We start from the raw sequence: 16,318 nt of genomic DNA on the forward strand, positions 1-16,318 counted from the left end.
GACTTATTTTACTTGGCATAATACCCTCCAAGGCCATCCATGTTGCTGCAGATGGCAAAATTTCGTTCGTTTTTTTCTGGCTGAGTAGTGTTACATTGTGTGTACGTGTGTTAACGTGTGTGTGTAAATACACACCACCTCTTACTCACCCAGTCGTCTGTTGATGGAAGTTAGGTTGCGTCCGTGTCCTGGCAGTTGGAAAGAGGGCTCCTGTGAACACTGGGGTTCATGTGCCTTCTAAGGCTTCTTGGGGTATATACCCAGGAGTGGGACTGCTAGATGAGTGGTGCCTCTGCTTTTAGTTCCTGAGGAATCTCTGTGCTGTCTTCCATGGTGGCTATACCAATTTACACTCCTGTCAGCAGTGTAGGGCAATTCCCATTTCTCCACATCCTCGCCAACATTCGTTCTTTTCAGTGATGGCCATTCTGACAGGTGTGAGGTGATATCTCATTGTAGTTTTAGTTTGCATTTCTCTGATTCACGATGTTGAGCACCTTTTCATGTGTCTGTTAGCATGTCCTCTTTGGGAAAATGCCTATTTAACATTTTAAGCGGCAATTTAAGGTGATGTATTTTGGTCTAGTTTCTGTGGGCTGTAACATATTTAATTATATATTTGCCACATTTATATGTTTTTCAAATTAAAACCAGTATATTAAGTGGAGTTAAATCTGAAAATTTTTATTTTAGAATCTTAATATCCAAGGTGTATAAATAAAAAATGAGTTGCTTTTGATTTGTAATAATTTGACCAAATTATTCATTTTATTATTCCTGTTCTAAAGGTCATTAAAACCCTTAAACTATCCAAATATTTAATTTTGAACCTCATTGATTGTAAATATTTAAAGAAAAAATTTTAACTTATTTTTAAAAAGTAGTTTTGACAGTCTTAAGACTATTTGAACTAGACTGTTGCCTTGGCTGTGTTTCTCCATGTAACGCCCTCTGTCTATTGTTTACAGATCCGGAGGTGCTGTGGAAGTTCCCAGAGGACTTTGCAGACCAGGTTGGAACCACATAATTTTTAAAAAGCATTTAAAATTGAGTATTGATTATTATTACTGCTGTTACTACTGGTACTGAAGCTACTGCTGCATATGAATTACTATAAGTATTTTCTCTTGGTCAGCTCTGAGAATAAAAAGCCATGTATGCAAAGTATCTGGAAAATGTTTGGAAGTTGCCAGCGAGATGGGTGATGAAGAGGCCCGTCTTGAAGCTAATAGGAAGTGAATGTTCACAGTTTCCACGTGTTTTTACAGTCTTTTAATGTATCTGTGGAAAATATGTTTGGAAACACTTAAGCATTTCCCCATCAGAAAGACCTGATGGTACGGTTCTTTGAGGAATACCCTTCTGTCAGTAAAATGAAAGGGTGCTACTTAGCTCTTTCTTAGCTCTGTAAGTGCGACAGTAAGAAGTAGTAGCTGCTGTAACTACGAGATCATTTGTGTCCTTGTTACAGTAATATTGGGATCATTAATATATATAAGTTGAACTGGTATTTCCTTATTTTAAAATAATTCTTACTTGTAGCTTTATTTTCTTAAAAAAACCAGGAGACTTCAAAATGAATTTACTGTATTTGTATTTTAAGTGTAATCTTCTCTAGTTCCTTAACTATTTATTGTGACCAAAACTATGAATTATTTCGACATGATGTGTGTAAATTAAGAAATCCTTATAGTTTATATTATGGATTCATCATTTTGAAGTGAATTATATGGGTAACCATACACATTTACATTTTTACACAAAAAACTACTCTTTCTGGAAATCTGATGAGCAGGTTCCTTTTTTTTTTTTTTGCCTGCAAAGAAATGGGGTGAAACAGTTTTGTCACTGTTAAAATTATAAAATTATAACACTACAAGCTTATGCATAAGTTAAGTTCACAGATAGGAATCTCATAATTTACAAAAACGAAAGCTAATAAAAGCTTTCATTTTAAAGCAGTTCATTCGGAAATATGCAGACATGTGATTTTGATGTGGAAGAATAATTTATAACGTGAAAATCAGTATCTAAGATTAGGAGATTTTGCTGAAAAAGTGAGTTAAATGAGCATATTAAATATTAGTTAGATTGACTGTTGTTTCACCTAATAAGAGAGTATGTGCTTTTAATTTGTCTTTAGCCTTTTGGAGAAAGAATAGGCTTATAAGTATTTTAGGTATGTGAGTCCGTACAGTGAAGACAGGATTTGTACACATGAGGCTTCATTGGGTTTGTTCCTCAGTAATGGGAAGTTACTTCCCTTGGATCTGCCTTTAATGCAGGAGTTCAGTTCAGTCGCTCAGTTGTGTCCGACTTTTTGTGACCCCACGGACTGCAGCACGCCAGGCTTTCCTGCCCATCACCAGCTCCTGCAGCTTGCTCAAACTCATGTCCATCGAGTTGGTGATACCACTCAACCATCTCATCCTCTGTCGTCCCCTTCTCCTCCTGCCTTCAATCTTTCCCAGCATCAGGGTCCTTTCAAATGAGTCAGTTCTTTGCATCAGGTGGCCAAACTATTGGAGTTTCACCTTCAGCATCAGTACTTCCAGTGAATAATCAGAACTGATTTCCTTTAGGATGGACTGGTTGGATCTCCTTGCAGTCCAAGGGACTCTCAAGAGTCTTCTCCAACACTACAGTTCAAAAGCATCAATTCTTTGGCACTCAGCTTTCTTCATAGTCCAACTCTCACATCTATACATGACTACTGGAAAGACCAAAGCTTTGACTAAATGGACCTTTGTTGGCAAAGGTCTGCTTTTTAATATGCTGTCTAGGTTTGTCTTAGCTATGCAGGAGACCTGGGTTCGATTCCTGTGTGGGGAAGATCCCTGGAGAAGGAAATGGCAACTGACTCCAGTGTTCTTGCCTGGAGAATCCCATGGAAAGAGGAACCTGGCGGGCTGTTGTCTGTGGGGTCACAAGAATCAGACACGACGGCGACTAAACCACCGCAATGAGAAGTTAGGTTAGAGCCTTGCTGACTCATCTTCCTGTTGTAAAATTGTGTTTCTCTCTTGGTCTTTCTAGCTCTCTCTGGTCTCACCTCCTGTCCAGATTCTTAGTTCCTTGTAATTTATAACTCTTAAACTGCCCCTGAGAATTCCTAGGGCATCTGAAGGCTCCTCACTTTGGGTTCATATAAGTGATGGTGTGCTTGCCGAGTTCAGCTACAGTAAATTCTGCAGCGAGACAGACTGTTGCTGTTCCTCTTTGTGACTGATAAACTGGTGATAGGAATGTCTTAGCTGTTGCTTTGTTTCCCACATTGGTGAGGTCAGGGGAACATTAATAATTCCTCAGCCCTCACATACTTGGTGAAACACAGACGCATTTGACCACGTAAAGTTGATAAGCATTCATAACCCCCAGGGTTTCAGGACATAGCAGTTCTTGTAGACTTTTTGAAAGAAGCTTTAGATAGTATTTTGTCTAACTACTTCACTTGATAGCTAAAGAAACCACACTTCATGTGGGAATCCAGCCACGGGCTGTGAAGAATGGTTTTGTTGTATGCTTTTTGGCGAATATTCTGAATACTGCAGATGACCCGTGGTGCTAGTGGTAAAGAACCTGCCCACCAGTGCAGGAGACGTAAGAGACGTGGTTGGACCCCTGAGTCAGGAAGATGCCCTGGAGAAGGGCAAGGCAGCCCCCTCCAGGATTGTTGCTTGGAGAGTCCCGTGGACAGAGGGGCCTGCTGGGCTGCAGTCCGTAGGTTAACAAGAGTCAGACAGGACAGAAACGACTTAGCACAGCACACAGCACCCTGTATTTCTCATCGTTTTTATCTTTTCCTGGTTTCATATGTGAGTTATCTCCTTCTTCCCAGACAGCTTTTTCACTGGATCTGAGATGCTTCAGTAAGAAAAATGCTTTAAAAAAAAACTCTTTGTTTAGCTCTTACCATGTACTAGGCACTGTGCTAGGAGCTTATGTGCGTAATTGATTTTATCTTCATATCCTTCCAGTACTGTTAGGAGATAGTATCAGACCTGAAACTGAGACTTAAGTAAGAAACTGGCCTGATCACACACTGCTTACAAGAGGCAGAGCTGAGACTTGAGGGCAGGTTTGTCTAACTCATAAGCATGTGCTATTAACAGGTAAGGTATATTATTATTTCTGCTTGGAATGCTGACCCAAGCCCTACTTGCTTATTTTAGCTTTAAAAAAAGTTTAGTATATAAAGTCCCCTATCCCCCAGTATCTTTATAATTGGAAAGCAGTATGTTTTTTAATCCATGGAAGTAATATCAATTCATTTACTCCTTTGGTTCTACCTCATGGTGCTCTTGATCCATCATAGGCCTTTGTTTATTATATGGAAAATAATAAACCGATTTTGATTTGGTTTCCTTCTTTTGGCAATAGAAGAACCAATGGGACAACCCAAATCACACTTCAGGAGGAGCTGTAATTGATTTGATTTTAGTTGTTGTCTTTTTATTTTTTACAGTGGAGAATTTTGTGTAAGGAGAGGGGGAGATGAAACTACAAACATAAATTGGGCTGGGTCTCGGCAACAATTAAAGGCCTTGCTAAAGAGGTGGTCCTTCCAGTGAACTTAAGGAGAGTGTGGTATAACAAAACAAGTACGTTAGGAACATTAATTTGTAAAAGATTTCAGTATGGATTGGTGGTGGGAGAAACTGGAGGCAAGGAAGTAAGTGACTTTGCAGGAGACTAGCTGACGAGTAACTAGGATCTGAAAGAGTTGGTTATGATAGGAATGAAAAAGAGGAAGAATGTGTTGACCCGGAAGTAAATCGAATCCCAGATGTTTCTACAGCAAAGGTGGGTTTCTTTGGGATCCGTAGAGAGTTGCATCTTGAGGTCTGCAGCTTGAGCCCTCTGCAAGTCCCACAGGGCAGGTGAAGAAGAAGTCTTTTATAGAAGAGAGACAGGAAGTGGGGAGGGCCACGGAGCTTCTCTTGGCCGAGTCCTCGCTGGAGGGAAGCGGAGCCCATCTTCTTCCTGTTGGGCTCTGTTAGGGCCTGAGAGCTCCCCCTTCTGGTCACCCCGCGCTCTTCAGCTCAGGCTTCTGTTTACTACGTTTTTGCAGGTGTGAAGCAGGGAGCCTGCACTCAGAGGTGCTCTGGGCTGCACGGGGTAGAGAAGAGTAATGAGGGTGGAGTTGCATTTTGGCACTTGAAGGAATGTTGAATTATCTTCCGTGCAAGTGGAGGGGACTTTGGGGATTTGGGAAAAATGGAGTTGTGCACCCGTAGGAGATGAAAAGGTGTGAATGAATTAGAGGATTTACAGACAGATTTAGTCGATGTCAGTTTTATGTCTTGCAAATGCATTGAGGACTGTGCCTGAGAAGATGGATGCAGAAGAAATGCCGCCCTGCCTGCTGCAGGTGATAGCAGCGTCTCCTATTAGATTCCGGGATGCCCACCACTTCTGGATGAAATGGGTAATTTTGTCTGTTTTTGCTGCTGTCAAGCTGAGCTCTCCATTGCTCTTATATTACCGTTGTTCACATTTACACTTAGTAGCTTGATGCTATTTTTCACAGTACTTGACTTTTCACCCGTACTTTCTGCTTGTCATTTCCATGGCTCACGTTTCTATATCTCTGCTGTTTTCATGTACCGTTGGCCTCGTAAGGCCATGGCTGGTCTATATCTCTTGAGTAAGAGGAGTCAGTCTTTGTGAGTGAAGTGTACCTTTAGAGAATGGTCAGAAATCAGATCTCACACATGCTCGACTCAGGTCTGTGTTTGAGTCATGGCTTTATACTGACAGATTGTATGAAGTATTGCTTTTGGCAAGAGTTTTTATCTCTCTCAATTCCTCATTTGCAAAATAGGGCTGATTCTACTGATCTAACAAAATGAGGATAAGAATGAAGTCTATGAAGCATAGTATCTGGCACATGGAAAACACTCCATGAATGGGAGCCAGCAGTTTTATTATTATATTGTAAGGCCATGAATGTTTATTAAGTTATGATGAGGACCAGATAGAACTGCTTTATGTAGAATGTTGTTTTTCTAGTTCGATAACTAGTTTGAGAATTTTGCTGCTTTATAGACCTTCAGGAAGATTTATAGTGTCAAGTAGGAAGAAATTTTTCCTCTGCCCTTCTAAACTCTTCGGGTTGGTCTTAGAATTAAACTGACATCAAACAGATGAACAGGCAACAAGCAAACAGAAGTTTAATAACGTGTACTCATGGGCGAGGGGCTGCCCTGGAGGCTCAGTGGTGAAGAACCCGCCTGGCAACGCAGGAGATGCGGGTTCAGTCCCTGGGTGGGGAAGATCCCCTGGAGGAGGAACTGGCAACCCACTCCAGTGTTCTTGCCTGGAGAATCCCGTGAACAGAGGTGCCTGGCAGGCTTCAGTCCAGGGGGTCGCAAAAGAGTGGGACATGACTTAGCAACTAAACAACAACTTATGGGAGAGACCCAGGAGAACTGGAAACTTGCCGGAATAGCTGAAGCCTTCTCCTCAGGTACCATGTTCAGCTAAAGACAGGAGAGGATGTCTGGGGCAGTGGTCTGTGAACTTGGAGGGGAGGAAAGCAATCCCCATGGAGACGGAAAAGCAGGTGTCTGGCGCACAGATGTTTGCTGGGCCTGCAGAGAGCCGCGGACACGGGGTGACTCTGGTCTCTAGCCTAGTCCCCACCCCCGACCCCTGGCCCGTGTTCACGGAGATCTCTGGTGATGGTTCTATTCTGGGAGCAGACCCTCTGTCTAAATTCCTTTAGGCAGTTATGGGGGAGGGAGCAAGACCCACTTCCTCAGTCTCAATTTCTTAAAAAATAACCAGCCCGAATAAATCCTCCTGCCAAACAGACACATTTTGTGGTGGCAGATACTGCTTTCTGACAGTAACGGGAGAGATGCTGAGGACAGCTCCCAGCAGAAGTCCTAAGACCACGGAGCCGTAATCTTTTAGTGATGGGCGACACACAGACCTCACTAGGTGTATTTATGTGATTTTTAGATAGGAGAAGTAACATTTTGAGGCGCTGACCCTAGGCCATATTTCTGGTTCACCTTTCACTCTTCCCTCTTGCAGGACTTAGTTTCCTGTTTGCACACAAACTTTAGGCCTTTGATTCTGGGCTGTTTCTTACGTTTCAGATGGCCTTTTCCATTTCTCTTAAGTACTTCCTTTATGATAGAGCTTAGATGTTTTGTCTGCTGTGATATATTGAAACATTCCTCCTGTTTGTGTTCCATAGTCATCTTTGCCTTTCCTGGTTGCTCAGTGATATAACGAATCTGCCTGCAATGTGAGAGACACAGCAGACCTGGGTTCCATCCCGGGGTCGGAGGATCCCTTGGAGGAGGAAGTGGCAATCCACTCCAGTATTCTTGCCTGGGAAAATCCTGTGGACACAGGAGCCTGGCGGTCACAGTCCACAGAGTTGGAAATGACCGAGCACACCCACAGTCATTTTTCTATCACTGTGTTTACCACGTTACCTGATGTGGAGGAATTGTTCTTATCCTGGTGAGTGTTCCCACTGAAGCCTCTTTCCCCAGCCAGGGGCTTTCTATATTAATTTTTGACCTATGTTTCCCCCATTCAGCTGCTCTAATCAATGTGTCATCAAATCCTATTGCTGTGCCTCTTGTATGTCTTGTAAATCTGTCTTAACTACTTTTAAGTTACTTTCCTTAATTCATATCCTCCTAACTCTTCTTTTCACCTCTGTTTTTGTCCCTATTTAATATATTCTCCTTTGAAATGTCACCTTTCCATAAATTATTTTTTATGTGTGCAGAAGGCACGCCCCGGGGGTCCTTGCTCACTGAACTCGCTGGGCAGGATGTGGGTCTCTCGCCACCATCGTTTTATTGTTTCGAAGCATGTCTGATGCTTCTGGTTCATGGTTTTCTCGCTCAGTTAGCCTGCTTGGTTTTGTGGTTAAGCAAACCTGCTTTCTTGAGTGATCATAAACTTTCAGGGGTCCCCCAAAGTCCCCCAAAGTTCCCTCTCTATCTGCAGTCCCCTATTGGGATTTCTGAGCTAACTTTTTGACGGTCCTTTTCTGTCCCTGGTTCTGACAGCATACTGTCATTGGGCCTTACAGCGTGCTGGGCAGGTTTCTAACTGCCTTTCCTGTCCTGGTAATACCCGGTGAGCCTGAGGGGCTGTGGTAGTTCCCACTTGACAGACGAGGAAGCAGAACTGATGTGGCAGGAGGCACATAGCTAGAAAGTAGCAGAGTCGTCATTCTAAGGCAGCGTGACGGCAGAGCCTGCTCACCCGAGGGCTGGTTAAACCCGGCTCTCCCCACTGTCCCCTTCGAGGTGAAGTCCAGCCCTCTCACCAGGGTCAAGCCCTTGCTCAGGGCCTCCGTTTCCACCTGAAGCCTCTTCTCGCTCTGTCTCCCTCCCGCTTTACCTAATAAGGCAGTGGTCTGCATTTCATAGCAGACGTTCGTTTCTCTTACGTGTTAACCCCAGCCATCCCCCTCCATTCTGTCCTTGAACGTGGGAGTCCTTCGGCCTGAGAGGCCCGCCTCCTGCTTGCTCTCCCCTCGCCTGTTTCTGGTCTCGGCTCAGAGGTCACATCCTCCGAGGAGCCCTCTGTGTCACTGGCCTGGATTGGATGCACCTCCTCTGAGTTCCCACAGCATTTTGTGTTTCCCGTGATACTTACTAGATCTGTCACCTCCCTCGTCTGTGTTTACTCCATTAGGCCAGAGGTTTCTGAGACGAGTATTCAACAATATTTTTAATAGAGGGTATAGTCATAAAAAGTGAAAGTCGCTCAGTCGTGTCCCAGTTGTAGGGACCCCGTGGACTGTAGCCCGCTAGACTCCTTTGTTTGTGGGGTTTTCCAGGCAAGAATACTGGAATGCCATCTCTTCTCCAGGGATCTTCCCGACCCAGGGATTGAACCCCGGGCTTCCAGGTGGTGCAGTGGTTAAGAATCCGCCTGCAAATGCAGGAGACACAAGGGACGTGGGCTCGATCCCTGGGTTGGGAAGATCCCCCTGGAGTGGGAAATGGCACCCACTTCAGTGGTCTTGCCTGGAAAGTTCCGTGGACAGAGGAGCCTGGTGGGCTGTAGAGTCCACGGGGTCTCCAAGAGTCGGACACGACCGAGCATGCACCCACGCGCCTGCACTGCAGGCAGATTCTCCACTGTCTGAGCCGCCAGGGAAGCCCCTCCATGAGTGTAGTTGACCTTTATTCCTTCAGAGTGCCTTCACGTGGCTGGTTCAACAAGCGTTTTCTCAAATAGGTACTTTAAGTATGGCCTTGGTTGTATAGTCAGTGTTTCCAGTTGTATCCTGGGTAAAATGAGTGACAGATTTTTATTAAACTTATGCAGATAACAGTATTGCCATGAAAATTAAAGGGACCTGGTAAGAGTTTCTGAATTTAGGGAGGGAAGGAATCAGTGAGAACTAGATGTGATTTAAAAATTATATTTCTGTTCACAGCAGCAGAGTTTACAGAATGGTTGTGGGTTACAGACAACTTAGGAAGAAGGCAAGGGCTTCCATATAAATGTCCGGAAAATAGAACATTTTGCAACAGCATCAAACATATTTCAAACAATTAAATCTCCTGCATTAGTTTATTCAGTGCAATGCAGTAAATTATTGTTCTGCTGGATATTGACTCAGCAGTTTCATGAAATTTTCTGCTTCTTGACTAAAAAGAGTCTTGGAGATCCTGACTCAGTCCAGTGGAATGGCCCGAGTGTTTTCAGTTCAAAAACCCGCACCCGTGAATCTGTTCTTTGAAGTGTCAGTGGTTGGAGGTACCTGGGATGACCGAGACTGACCGGTGTTGAAGACAAATTCTATAGTTTCTAACAGTCTTCAGGGTATCAGAAACAAAAGTAAACCACCTGTGGACAATAGAGACTTAATGGGCTGTGGTTAATTTATTAATGATTATGCTCAAGTGTGAAATGCCTGTTGAGGGTTCATCGTAAAAATAAAACATGGAAAGGAAATTTGCTTGTTTCTATTGTATGACAATGAAGATAATAAAACCATTAAAAAAAAAAGGTTTTAGACAGAATGTGTGTAAGAACAATGTGTAAGCCTGTTTTCTGAGGAGCCAGTTCAAGTTATGTCCGATTTATAAAAATGGGTGAACAGAATTTTTATAGAGGAAAGATCTTGAGAATGTAGCACACAATAATCCTGAGGCATAATATAGAAAGAGTATACTCAGAGCATCAAGTAAAGAGACGCAGTGGATCTGAAGGAGGGCTCAGACAAACACATTTTTATACAACTCCAAGATTAAGTTAGGTGCATATCTAGCTGGGAACCACTGGCTTAGAAGAGTCAAGGGATTTAAAGTAAAGAAGGAAGGTTATGTCCAGGTGAACATTCTAAATAACAACTGAAACTAGATCTCGTAATATTTCATTATTGTTGCCGCGTATCACCGGGCAAAGCACTGCTGGGAGTCTGGTGAGGGTAGGAGAATTCGGCAGAACTGTTTCATAAGAGACTTGACCCTTGTTTTCCTGGAGAGTAAAACATATTCCAGAGAGCAAGGGTGTTGGCATATCTCGAGAAAGTTCCCATAAAGCATGTGATTTCTGAGAGATTTCATACTCATAAAATTCCCATGTACAGATTTAACGTAGAGCAGGCGAAGGGTCTCTGATTGGCCAGCTTTTTGTATAATAATAATTCTGTTAAACCACCCTTATGATAATAATATATCAGACAAGCCAAATTACTTCTAGCATCTCATTTTATAAGAGAACACATCCTTGTGATTTTCAGGGAGCCTCTAGGACATCCCCCAGATAGTTTTAGTTATAAAACAGATCCTGCAGGGTTTTGATTTTTTTCTGTATTCAGAATCTGAGTTTGGGAAGGCAAAATTTAAAACGTTGTTAAAAGATTTGGATATTTGACTACGATTGGGTTCAGAGGTGCCTAAGAAGCAAGCATTTGATTATCTGTTTAATCAAAGTGACAATAAAATATTTAAAAGTAAATATAGGCAGTAATATGATTGAATATGTATATTGAATGTGGATTGAATGTTCCTCTTTCATAAGCGAGGAACTTTTGTTACCCTCCTCCCCACTCTTAATAATAGAAGACATAATAAAGTCGGTATCAAGCAAAGAGTATTATTCTGCAGAGACCCAGAGTTTTAATTGTCCTAGAGACACATGGAGCTAAGTGGTGTAGGCAGACGGTGAATCAGTAATCCAGGGAAGCAAGCCCATCAAAACTGAGTGAACTTTAACAATTTTCATAGCTTCCTTCTAGAGTCAGGAATTACCAAGCATTTTAAGCTTTATTCATTGTGCTCTGTCCTATTCAAGAACAAACTGATGCTTAAAAGACACATCTCAGAGATCTGCAAGGTCAAACTAATTTCATTATCGTCTTTATAACCATCACATTTGTGTTGTGTGTTAACATGCAGTGCATCCATGATTGCTATCATCAATTGAACTCACTTGTCTTTTAAAAATTTACCAGTTTTACTTTCTAATATATTACATTTCAGCAGTTAACACATAAACACTAGCTCCTCACAGTCCTCATTAAGTCCCAAGAATATAGAGGTAAAAAATTTAAAAAGCCCAAGAATCACTGCTTAGGATAAAACTATTCTTTGAAAACAGAAACATATCCACGGTTGTATTTATCTGACACTGTTGTTCATCGTGTAGTCTTAACCACTCATGTTAATTATAACTTTTAACCTGAACAGGTAACTTCTGTTTTACAGAAAATGAGAAAGCAAGCCCTTGGTGGAGGCGGGCATGGGTGACTGAGCCCTGGTGTCCTGCACAAGCGTCTTCACAGGCCGCCAGACTCGGTATCCATGGCACCCCTTTCTGTAGCCTTACACCTCCCTTCTGCCTCGCGGTGTGGTGGCCAAAGTGAACACAGTCATTAACGTGACCCAAAGGTGTAGCTTTCTCACAGCACACAGAAATGAGAAGTATATAGACTTGAATATGCTTAGTGATCAGTGTTTTTGGTATTTTAGGAATCATCTAGGGTTTTAATACATTATTTTTGTGTATGATCAGTCGTGTCTGACTTGTTGCAACCCCATAGACTATAGCCCACCAGGCTCCTCTGTTCATGAAATTCTCCAGGCAAGAATACTGGAGTGGGTTGCCATTTCCTCATCCAGGGGATCTTCCCAAACCAAGGAATCCAACCCTTGTCTTGTGCAACTCCAGTACTGGCAGGTGGATTCTTTACTACTGAGTCACCTGGGAAGCCCCTTTAATACAATGTATAGTATAATGAGTATTTATTAACTAACTCAATATCAGTTTAATGTTTTGGTTACCTCATGAGTTTTGAAATTGTTTCAGCAGATGTATTACAAGCTATAGTTACTATTGAAATAAAACTTGCCAGAATAATGATACAATTCAGTTGAATATTTACATCTTTTGTAACCTTAAGCAATATGCCATGTTAGCTAATTTATTCAGTAAGCCTCTATACATTTGGGAAAAGCAAACTGAGATAGAATGAATGTGTGGTTATGTTTTAATTAACATTGATAAGTCTGAAGTCGCAGCTATATTCACTAAAGTAAAATGATGAAACTAGATGTTTGCTGAGGATTTTCATTAATTATGTGAATCTGAATCCACTATAAATTTTCTGAAGTATTAGAAGTTCAATTTCCTTATTTTGTAGGACTTTGAGGAATAATCAGTTTATGCACATTTCTTTCTATAAGCCAATCAGAGTAGAGCTGCTTTAATTCATTTAGCATTTTTGTTAAGGACTCTTATCTTTTAGAACAGTTAAGGTTCACAGCAAAAGGGTGAGAAAGGTGCAGTGATTTCTCGTTTACCCCCTGCACCCATGTTTGCACAGCCTCTTGCTTTATCAGTATCTTTACCAGATGGTGCGTTACTTACTGAGAGTGAACCTCCGCTGACACATAATGGCCCAGAGTCCACAGTTCACCTTTAGGTTCACTCTTGCCGTTGTACAGTCTGTGGGTTTAGACAGATGCATAAGGACACAGCCATCATTATAATAACATACGGGTATTTCAGTGTCCTAAGACTTCCCTGCGCTCTGCCTGGCCGTTTCTCCCTGCCGTTCCCAGCCCTGGCAGCCCTCGTCTTCTTACAGTCTCCATTTGTCTCCCTCAGTCGCTCAGTCGTGGCTGACTCTTTACAACCCCATGAACTGCAGTACTCCAGGCTCCTCTGTCCTTCACCGTCTCCCAGAGTTTGCTCAGATTTGTGTCCATTGAGTCGGTGATGCTATGTAACCATCTAATCCTCTGCCACCCCTTTCTCCTTTTACCATCAGTCTTTCCTAGCACCAGGATCTTTTCCGGTGAGTTGGCTCTTTGCATCAGGTGGCCAAAGTATTGGAGCTTCAGCATCAATTTTTTCAATGACTATTCAGGGTTGATTTCCTTTATGATTGACTGATTTGATCTTCTTGCTGTTTAAGGGACTTTCAAGAATCTTCTCCAACACCACAGTTCAGAAGCATCAATTCTTTGGTGCTCAGCCTTCCTTATGGTCCAACTCTCATATCAGTACATGCCTACTGGAAAAATCATAGCTTTTATTATTGTCTCTATAGTTATTGCCTTTTCCAGAATATCATAATTGAAATCACAGCGTATATAATCTTCTCAGGTTGGCCCCTTTCACTTAGTAATACACATTTAAGGCTTTTCCATGTCTTTTTATAGCTTGGTAGCTTATTTCTTTTTAGTGCTGAAAAATATTCCATTGTCTGTAAGTACTGCAGTTTATCTATTTACCCACAGAATGACATTTTAATTGCTGCCAAGTTTTGGCAATTGTGAATAAAGCTGCTATAAACATCCATATTTGGGAGTTTAAATTATGAAACTTTATAATCTAGTTTATTGACACTTTCCAGAGGTATTCTCCAGAGGTGTTTCACACTAACTCAATTAAAGAAAAGACTTTTTATGAATTTTATGCATGTAGATTCACAGACATGAGAAATTTTGGTGATATTTTTAGGTATATTTTACATAGTGAACAGATAATATAGACGTGTTAGAGACTGAAAGACATACTATTGAAAGTAATGCTTTATTTTACGAGGCCTTTTGGTTGTGTTTTTGGTTGTTACTTTTATGATATCAGAGGTGAAAGTTTTGCCAAATATTGAACAAGTTTACTTAACCTAAGCAGTTAGCATGTACCTAAAGCTGCCTTAAAATTACTCATAGAATACTTTTTTTTGGCAAGGCACCGGTCCGGCAACATGAGGCTGTAAACAGAAAGACATGTGGTCCTTGCCTTCCTGAAGTTCTATTCATGGGGAGGAAGACTGGTTTGGGAATCAGTGAGCTAATATTGTGTTTCTGCTTTTAATGTTTGACTTGAAGGAAATCGCTTTTGCTCCTTGAAGTGCCATTCTCTATTCTGTTAAGTGGGGGATGCAGGTTACTGGTGGTTTTGTCCAGTATTTGCTTCTACATATGATTGCAACAGGGGGCTTGCCAAGCAGTGCTAGTGGTAAAGAACCAGTCTGCCAATGCAGGAGATGTAAGAGGCAAGGGTAAAATCCCTGGGTCAGGAAGATCCCCTGGAGGAGGGCATGGCAACCCACTGCAGTGTTCTTGCCCATGGACAGAGGAGCCTGGTGAGCTATAGTTCAGAGTCACAAAGAGTCGGACACGACTGAAACGACTTAGTATGCACACATGCGTGTTACACATGGGCTTGCTCAATGGCTCTTCGGGTAAACAATTTGCTTGTAATGTAGGATACACAGGTTCGATCTCTGGGTGGGGAAGATCTCCTCGAGGAGGAAGTGGTAACCCACTCCTATATTCTTGCCTGGAGAATCCCATGGTCAGAGGAGCCTGGTGGGCTACAGTCCATGGCATCACAAAGAGTCGGACATGACTGACATGACCTAGCACGCATGCATGGTTGCAACAGAAACCCAGGTGTAATATGTGTCATGAGAATTACTGCCAATGAAATATGGAAATCCTGGGAAGGAAGACATCGCACATTTACACAAGCCGAGGAGGGGAGTGGTTAGCGAGGAAGGAGAAGTGTAGTGAGTTTAGACTGGTTTTGCTGCTGGTGGCAATATTCAGTGTACTTTGATTTTCTAGGATTAAAAGGCTTGAGGAGGGAAGACCATGTTTCTGTGAATAGGATAGCCAGAAGCCACCTTAAAAAAGAAAGATGGAAGATAGTAGCTAGAACTAATTTCTATAGCAAGACTAAGCAGAGATGGCAAGATGACAAACACTGCCTGAACACACAGCGTGCATTATTTTTTTCTGGTATGAGATAAATAAAGATCAGCCTAAGAAGTTGCCAGCTCAGAAGGACCTCATAGTCCATTCGGGGAGACACGTTAGTTAATCAGTGTAGCACGTGTGTTGGAATACAGAACAGGCTGTCGGAGCGTCAGAGCTGCCAGTGAGATGTGGCCGTGGTGGGGTGAGCCCTCCTCTTTAGGATGAGCAGAAAGAAGGAATGCCAATAGCAGGGGCTGGTTGTCTGGACTTCTCTGTAGCCTCTTGTGTTTATATTTTACAGTTACACTTTCATTCATTCTTTTTCTCTCTCTCTTTTTTGAGTGTGTCTATCTCCCCTACTCTGTAATTGGTGTTTCTTGAAGGGAGAAGGGGCAGAAACTCCTTATACTTCAGTCACTACATCTAGCAAGCTCATACATAGTAAGGTTTGAATAAAGGTATTCTGAATGACTAGGTGAATAAATCAAAGAAAGTTGAATAAACTCATTATAGATTATTTTAACCTTCTTAGAAAGATGGGAGCAAGATCATCTACTGAGCAGAATAGCTGTACGAGGGTGTGGGATATTAAATTTAGAAGGATTTCAGACTGGTGTTTTTGACAAATACAATAGGGATTCATCAAGCTGCGAGTGAAAAGATGTGGCCCAGAGGAAGCGTTTAGTAGGTCCACCACGATGTGAACCTGACTCCTGTGTTCCTTCTCCTTCTCTCAGCTTTACTGGAGGTTAAAAAAAAATTAAGAATCGATATATATTGACATACTAGTATGTGCTCCCATGCTAGTTGGTAAACAAGTTGCATTGGAAATGCATCGAGAAACGTGCACTTGTTACATAATTAGTTTTATTTATTTTTTTTTTTTTTTAATTTTTTTATTAGTTGGAGGCTAATTACTTCACAACATTTCAGTGGGTTTTGTCATACATTGATATTTTTAATTACAATAATAAATACCACTAATTAAGCAAATCTTGGGAGAAACTAATTAAGAAAACTTGGTAGAATTCAAACTTGGAAACACTTTGAATTATAATTCTGAGTGAACCCTTTGAATTATAATTGAGTGAAAAGTCGTAGGAAACTGTTAC

General features: G+C 41.8%; 1 protein-coding gene across 4 annotated transcripts in view; it reads left to right on the plus strand.

Annotated features, from left to right (window-relative positions):
- DENND1B (DENN domain containing 1B) overlaps window positions 1–16,318 on the plus strand; it is a 285,090-nt gene that overhangs the window by 85,180 nt on the left and 183,592 nt on the right. For all 4 annotated transcript variants that reach the window (XM_043484553.1, XM_043484555.1, XM_043484552.1 and 1 more), the window contains exon 3: window positions 969–1,012. In XM_043484553.1, the coding sequence (XP_043340488.1) occupies window positions 969–1,012 (44 nt within the window). The remainder of the gene's footprint in view (window positions 1–968; window positions 1,013–16,318) is intronic.

Source organism: Cervus canadensis, chromosome 13, assembly GCF_019320065.1.
Source record: "Cervus canadensis isolate Bull #8, Minnesota chromosome 13, ASM1932006v1, whole genome shotgun sequence".
Lineage (NCBI taxonomy): Eukaryota > Metazoa > Chordata > Mammalia > Artiodactyla > Cervidae > Cervus > Cervus canadensis.